The sequence below is a fragment of the Nicotiana attenuata genome, unplaced genomic scaffold (genome assembly GCF_001879085.1).
Source record: "Nicotiana attenuata strain UT unplaced genomic scaffold, NIATTr2, whole genome shotgun sequence".
In the NCBI taxonomy this organism is placed as follows: domain Eukaryota; kingdom Viridiplantae; phylum Streptophyta; class Magnoliopsida; order Solanales; family Solanaceae; genus Nicotiana; species Nicotiana attenuata.
Window position 1 is genome coordinate 113,409 of NW_017671233.1, and position 8,104 is coordinate 121,512.

The following is an 8,104-nucleotide window of genomic DNA, read 5'->3' on the forward strand; positions in this document are numbered from 1 at the left end:
AGCTAAGAAATGATGAAGCATCAGAAATTCCAAAACTGATTTTGCTTATTCCAATTTATCGAATCCAAACATATATTGTGAAAATTACTAGGCTGTGTACCGGTGACTTTCCGAACAGAGCCTAAATAAATTAGGTAGACCTTCATGAATTGTGTATGCTTTTATTGTTTGCATTATTGAACTACTTAGAATACCTAGTAATCCAGTTTTCATATTCAAATTTCTAAGAGTTTTAAAAATCTTGGCACAAAATAACGTCATTTTGCTACAATTACACAAGGACAGTCCGGTGCACGAACCATTCCGCATTCACACAGGGTCCGGGAAAGAGCCATCCAAGGGCTAAAATTCTGCGTATTTCACTAATATACAATGAAAAAATCAACAAATAATTTACGTTTTGCTCCTGCCTCCTGAAAGGAGAATGCGTTAAAACCTTGAGCATTTGCTTACTGAGATCAAATGATTAAGCAGATACCATATCCTTCTCTTTTTTGCAGTACTGTTCTTGTTGCAGTCTTAATTGCATAATGCTGCATTTTAAACTCCTTTCTTGACTCTGTCAATACAAAAAAACAAGATTTACAAAGAAAACTCAAATGCTCATCTTATCAAATAAAGCATCTGAATATGGTAAGGAATTTTGAGTATTGCAAAAAATGCCCAACTTGTATTATAATCTGTAAAGCAAAGAAAAAAAATTAACCTCAAGTGCAGAAATATTTTTGAAAAGCTCCAAGAATTCTTCTAACAGCAACTTCTCTTGTACAGCTACCTCTGCCATTTCCTTGAGTATTTCAGCAGTTTTCTCAGCCTGAACAAAATTTTATTTTACAACTAAATCATCTATACTGTTATAAACAACAATATTAGAAATTTAAGAATCTTACTCCTGATGAAAAATTGGATAGTATTAACTTGATTGATGAAGATACATCTGAGGCATGTTGAAGGGCAATAATAGCCGATTGTGGTTCCACCTGCAGAATTAATCTTGTCAGCTAAATGCTTTGTTTTTGTAATAGCCAAGTCAACTAGTGATATTATCCGCTCTCACGTGTTTGTCACATACACCCCCTTAGGGACTCGTACGGCTTTAAAACGCTCAGTCCACTAGTGATATTATCCGCTTTGGACCCAGACTGGTACGGCTTTAAAACGCGTCACTAGGGTCTAAGGTGTATTTACTTATATACACAAAATCTCTTCCGTGTTTTGTCGGTGTGGGATTGGGATAGGGTGTCACGGATTTCATGGTAGAGCAAGTGAATAAAAATGAGTTATTTGCATCGACTTACCGTTGCTCCTTCAATAAGAGGTACCGTACAAACTGCAGATTGTAAACCGTCTATGGATTTTGACACTGATGAAGAGTGTTGCCTTTCCATAGAATCCCATGCTTCTAGTAACTTAATCTGCAAAATGGTTCATACATGGCCAAAAAATCATTACCTTAACACAATTGTAACGATTTTGTTTTTTGGTAAATCATGTCATGTTACCAAATTAATTAAGGGTAATTAGTTCTTACTTGAGCATGAAGAATAAAACTCAATTTCATGTCCAGCTTTTGCCTCTGTAGCTGCAGCTTATTTTGTACCACAGATTGTCTCAATTTTATTAGAACATCCCAAGCATATACTAAGTTTGCCTGAGAAAACCAAATAATCCCATCAGTTGATTTTGTTACTCATCACAACGTACATTTTAAACTAAGGAAAAAGACTACACAAACCTCAGCCTGTTTACTTATATTTTGATTGACTTTATCAGCTTTGGCATTTACATATCTCCACTGTAACAATCTATTATGAAGCATCCTTAGCTGATGAACGCTCTCGGTCATGCCTGGCCGAAGAGGAGATGCTGAAAATTTCTTACCTTTGAACAATTCAAGCCCCATGCTAAGAAAATTCCCAACTTTTTTCCCCTTAGAAGGACTCGTCGGAGGCTTCATATTTGACATAAATGTCCCTTTGTTTTCTATCAACACAGGAGGAGAGTTTGGCCTTCCAGGTGACAGAGTCCACTTAGAAGTTTTACTGTTAAGTGAAGCAGCCCTTTGAATTGGATTCTTGAATTTGAGTCCTAATTTTGGACAAGTGTCCGATGAAACTGGCTTCTGAACACTGGAATCTGCACTCCATCTTGGCGACGATTTTGATGATGATTCTTGCATATACTTGGAAGGAACTTCAATTCCAGCCTTTCTTGAACTCATTGTTGGTGCCATATAAGATGGTGCTAAGTTTCTCCGAATAACAGGAGAATCAAAGCTGTTGTTTGAACCAATTTCACTACTGTACTCAGAATCAGATTCATGTCGCATATCTGATCTAATTCGAGCAGAATTAGATCTTTGTCGAAGGGAGTTGTCATCACCAGAAAGTCTTCCAGGGACAATATGATCACTATAATCTTCCAATAACTTTGAAGAAGTTGAAAATCTCCCTGGAAATTTGAGTTTTCCAGTGTACGTGTACCTACCACCAAAGAATGATCGACGTTTTTCTTTTTCATTCTCAAATCTACTAAACTCGGTGCAACTCTTCTGCTTACTAAGAAACATGGGTTTTTTGCAATTTTTTCGATCTTCAATGTCTTTTAGCCTCTCATTTCCTAAATGATTTGCAAACGTATCGACCGTTGAACTTGAAGATGGCCAAAGTTTAGTCATGAATCCTGAATTCTCAAGGCTTTTAAGCTTATTACAATCAGTGGATGATCTTGGTTTTGGCACTATATTATTTTCAGTATCAAGAATGGAACGATTTGAAGTTGTGGAGAGATATCTTGAACTTATTTTTCTTGACTTGGGCTTTTTTGGCGTCAAAGAATGATCAAAAACCATGTTTTCACAGTCGTTCTCCTTCATAGTAACAAGCAAACAACACAATAGAGTCAAGAGATAAAAGTTTTGGCTTTTGGATTTTTGATTTTTGATTTTTGGTTTGTTACCGAAATGGATGAGACTAAAAACAAACACTTGAAATGTGGCGGCAATGTAGATGCTAAGCCGGCATATTTACCGGGTTTCTGGTGAATGGATTTATGAATTTACGTAAACAACCTTATATGGAGAGAATTAGTTTTAATGTTCTCAAAGGGAGTTGACTTGGATAGAGACGTTAGAAAAACAAACGACATCAACAAAGATTATAAGTTGGGTTTGGAGAAATTAGCAACTAATCTTTATCAAAATGGAGTGTCGTTTCAGGATTCTGTTTGTTTAGCTTTGCCGGCATTCCTACTATTACCGTTGCTTTGCAAATGAAACCTGAAGAGGTGCCTCTTTAATTTTTCTTTTTTCTTTTCTTTTTTTAACTATTCAGTGTCTTTCAAAGCTGACCTAACAGCTAATAAAAACTTTATGCTTCTATTTTTGCGAGAAATAATATTATGAGTAGTAATTTTAAAATATGTTATTCCCAAAATATCAATAAATAAATCACTAACCCTTTCATAATTTGTGTAAAGTGTTAATTAGCTTAATATGATCGTGAATTCGTGATTACGTCTCCCCATCGTAAGTCAGTTTGGATTCAGGTATCCTCAGTTTCATTATATTACTACCTCTAAAATGAGGAAAAATTAGTCCTTCTCGGAATATTTTAACCTTTCAACAATTCCGCCATATTGGTTGTAACTTGTGTTTTGGATAACGTTAGTTATATAAAGATAAACTTAAATGTAGAGCCGTCAAAAGGGCTTGGCCCGTGAGGCCGGCCCAATCCAGCCCGCTACTTGGGTAGGATTGGGCTAGGATTTTTTTTAGCCCATTTAAAGCTGATGCTTATAAGTCCGGCCCAACTCAGCCCGCTGGCCCTTGAGGCTGGGCCTAGGCTGGCCCGTGGGCCGAAAATTAATTAAATTCAAATTACTTAACTATTAAATATTTAATATTTATAAAAAGTAAAAACTAAAAAAACAATTAACTATAATCCCCATTCCCCAACCCTAGATTTTTCATTTACCCTTCCATATCAACTAGAATTTAGATTTTTGACGTACATGTAATATGACAAAATTAGTTTTACTTTTGTTTAATTAATAACGAACTCGAAAAGTTTTAGGTGGCCAATACTAACCTTTTTTCAAAAGAAAATATTACTTTAAGTGACCAATGATTAGTTTGGACTACTTTAATATATTATTAATATTTAAACTGCTCCTCAATATAGAAAAAGATCAATTTTAAATATACAAAAAAAAATTGACCACTAGCAAATTTTAGGAATTTTAAAAATTTTATGGACTATAATGATGAAATCAACAAATGTGTTAATCCTAAATTAAAAAACCTCAGCATATAAACTAATCGAAGCAATCCCTGAATCAGAGGAAAATGAAAGAAAAGCATGAAAAAAAATATTCATGTAACCTTAAAAAAGAAGAGCCAGAGATATAGAGAATTTGCATTTTAATTACGAGATTCCTCGTCAAATATCAAGCTTTTTGTACGCTCTAAGCAAACAGAAGTTGTTTACATGATTAATCGACTATGCCACGAAAAAATATTTAAGAATTTAAAGAAATTCATTTTTCTAAATAAAAATTGAAGGGCTGGCCCGCCCTAGCCCGCGGCCCTCTTAGGGTTAGGTTGGGCTGGCCATTTTAAGGCCCATTCATGTGACGGGCCGATCCGTTCTAACCCATCAAATTTTAAAGCCCACAAGGCTTGGGGTGGGCTGGCCCGTTTTGACAGCTCTACTTAAATGTTTCTTGTTCCATACTTCAAAGTTAACCCCCAACCCAAAGAAACATGAACTAGACCCATGAACTTGAAGTTGCTATAAAAACCCATAAACCTCAAAAATTGAATCCGCTTATGTGATCATTGTTTACCCTTAAAACAAATAACAATTAAATTTGTACGAGATTTATAGGATACATGATTTAATTTAACATAAATGATCTATGAACAATGAATAATTAAAATAAAGAGAAACAAAACGATCAAACCAAGCGTGATGGACAATTAAACCTAGGGTTCTACTAACATAATAAATAGGAAATTGCGCACCTTCTCCTTCCCGAATCAGGAAACAACTTACCGCTACCTCAAAAACTACTAAGTAGAGGTATAATTGTTCGTTCGCCTTCAGAGTGTGTAGCAAAGGAGGGCTCGATAGGTATCATTTGAAATCTTCTAAAGCCTGCTAGCATTCGGGGGTCCAAGAGAAGTTGTTCTTCTTCTTCAGTAATAAGAAGAAGCGGTGGCTTTTGTCGGACGACCTCAAAATAAATCGGCCCAATGCGGCTATCCGCCCGGTTAGTCTTTGTACTGCTTGACGTTTCAACTACGATGATATCCTGTATGGCTTTTATCTTGTTCGGGTTTTGATCTCTATTCCTCGGTTGGATACCATTAAATCGAGGAACTTGCCCGACCCGACCCCTAAGGCACACTTCTTCGGATTCAGCTTCATATTGTATTTCCTCAGTATGTCAAAGGTTTTATGCAAATGCTTCAAATGGTCCGCTGCTTGCAGGGACTTAACTAATATATTGTCAATGTAAACCTCCATAGATTTTCCTATTTGTTCTTCGAACATCCGGTTAACTAGTTGTTGATATGTGTCACCAACGTGTTTTAGCCCAAACGGCATTATGTTGTAACAATAGGTACTAAATTTAGTTCTAAAAGAAGTCTTTTCTTGGTCACTCGGGTCCATCTGAATTTGGTTTTTCCCGGAATAGGCTCCGAGAAAACTCAGTATATCGTGTCCGATAGTCGCATCGATCATTCGGTCGATGTTAGGCAAAGGAAACGAATCCTTCAGACATGCCTTGTTTAAGTCCTTATAATTTGCACACATTCTAAGTTTGTTTCCCTTTTTAGGCACGACCACTGCATTAGCTAGCAAATCCGGGTATCTAACTTCCCGAATTCAATCTATTTTTAGAAGTTTAGATACCTCGTCTTTGATGAATACGTGTTTGATCTCGGACTGCGGCCTCCTCTTCTGTTTAACCGGGTGGAATTTTGGATCCAAGCTTAGTTTGTGAGTTGTCACCTCCGGTGGTATCCCTGTCATATCTAAGTGGGACCAGGCAAAACAATCGGCATTAGCTTTAAGGAAATTAATAAGTTTTTTCCTAAGCTCGGGAGTTGACCTCGTGCCAGGTGTACCTTTCTATCCGTAGGTACTCGATCACTATGACCTGGTCCAATTCCTTGATCATTGATCATTGATTTTGTGGTGTCAGTATCATCGGGTGTTATAAAGGACCTTGGTACATCGTAATAGTCTTCCTCGCTTGCTGCATGCTGATCCTGTTTTTTCGTCCCAATCAGGGTCGGAACTGCTGATTGCCATTTGGTTTCTTTCTGTTCAACGATTGATCATTGATTTTGTGGCGTCAGTATCATCGGGTGCTATAAAGGACCTCGGTACACCGTAATAGTCTTCCTCGCTTGCTGCATGCTCATCCTGTTTTTTCGGCCCAGGTTAGGGTCGAAACTGCTGATTGCCATTTGGTTTCTTTCTCTTCAACCAGTCCCCTACTTTTTGATGTTGTGACCGCGGGCAACGGGGTAACTTCCTCGACGGTGAACATCTCCTTTGCAGCCAGTTGTTCCCCGTAGGCCATTTTGATACTGTATGGAGTGGGAAACTGCAATGACTGATATATGGTCGAATGTACCGCTCTCATGCTGTGGACCCATGGCCTCCCGAACAAGGCATTGTATTTCATATCCCCTCGATCACACAGAATTTTATTTCCTGGGTGGTCCCGACAGTGTTTACTAGTAGGGTTATTCCACCATTCGTCGTCTCACACGCCATGTTGAACCCCTTCAATACCTATACTGCTGGTTCAATTTGTTGTGAGGCTGGATGATGCCCTCGGCGTCCTCGTTGTTGAACGATATGGACCCTTCCGGGATGTAATCTCGGGTGTATTTTTCTCTCGTGATATTAACTTTAGTGCGTTTTATCATTGGTCCTCGTGGGACATCCACTCTCCCAAATCATGTTGATCACGTGTGTCGACGCCCCCTTTTTCTCGCGAAATCGGGTTTACGACATTTGGGAGGACAACTCTATTCCCTTTTGGGATTTGGGTTTTTGGAGTTGAAGAGTCGCCACCTAATGATTAAGTGCATTAGGACACTAAAGGGTTTTGAGTTGGAACACCAGAGTTCGAGTAAGGACTAGAAATTATCTCGAGGGGAAGGTGTTAAGCACCCCTCAAGATCCACTAGTGTGGTTCCCGGCCATGTTATATTGTGACTTCACATAATCAAGTAGGCAATTAAGGGCTCAAATAGAAAGGGTTCACATACAATATTGCAAGTAAGTCGAAACTTGAGTAAAGGTAAAGAGGGCAGGAATTTTATGAAAAAAAAAAGATTTAAACAATTCTAAAAAAATAAACGAAAGCAAGTAAAGGGAGGGGGTCCTAGGTTTATGATTAATATGGATCACGTCAATGCAATACCCAGTAATCACTCCTCTAAAGAGGGGCTACATGAGGTATTATCGCACCAGTCATCATATCCATATCTACCCTTCCCACCCCATTAAGGTACTAAAGCGCGGATTGGTCTCGACCACTATTGCATGCTATTACCCGTCCCATCCTATCAGTCCCGGAGGCATTTAGGACTACTAGTCCTACAAGGTGGGATATTAGGCTGATTGGTTTCAAAGGATAAAATCTAAGGCGACATACAAAAAATACATACTGCATGTTGGGGGAAGCATGTAAACATATAAAGGCTCATGTATACCTCCTCAAATAATACACATAAGTAGCATGACTTAAACATAATTAAGGTCTCAAAAGATAGGGACTTTTACAGCAGTTTAGACTTGGTTTTTTTAAGAAAAAACGAAGTAAGAACACTAATAGCACGACTCTGGGCAGAGATTGGGAATCCAGTGATTCGAGGACATAAAAATCAGAAACTCAGTAAGAATAAATGGGCGCACCATTTCAAAATCATTTCCAGATGAAGCAGAGTTTTTTTTAAGAAAAAAAATAGAGTGAACTTCAGAGAATCAGAGCAAAAATAGGAAAGGCAAAGTTGAAATTAAAAGAAGTTGGTTGGTTTTGGGCTAATAGCAACACAACTAATCAGTTATTATCAGGCCTA

At 37.9% G+C, this 8,104-nt stretch overlaps 1 protein-coding gene across 1 annotated transcript; it reads right to left on the reverse strand.

The window, feature by feature from the left end:
* Positions 1 to 223: 223 nt before the first annotated feature.
* LOC109206884 (QWRF motif-containing protein 3) lies at positions 224 to 2,977 on the reverse strand. Its single transcript, XM_019369746.1, has 6 exons — positions 1,736 to 2,977; positions 1,532 to 1,651; positions 1,299 to 1,415; positions 891 to 980; positions 707 to 814; positions 224 to 559 (listed from the first exon to the last, which is right to left on the reverse strand). The coding sequence occupies exons 1-6, from the start codon at positions 2,873 to 2,875 to the stop codon at positions 467 to 469; spliced, it is 1,668 nt and encodes a 555-aa protein (XP_019225291.1). The 5' UTR covers positions 2,876 to 2,977; the 3' UTR covers positions 224 to 466.
* Positions 2,978 to 8,104: the final 5,127 nt, after the last annotated feature.

Excerpts from the sequence above, each read along its gene's own strand:
- LOC109206884 (XM_019369746.1), bottom strand. The coding sequence starts at position 2,875 with ATGAAGGAGAACGACTGTGAAAACATGGTTTTTGATCATTCTTTGACG. Across the intron at positions 981-1,298 it reads CTCTTATTGAAGGAGCAACG|GTGGAACCACAATCGGCTAT; the intron begins GTAAGTCGATGC and ends TTAATTCTGCAG. Across the intron at positions 560-706 it reads AAAATATTTCTGCACTTGAG|AGTCAAGAAAGGAGTTTAAA; the intron begins GTTAATTTTTTT and ends TTGTATTGACAG.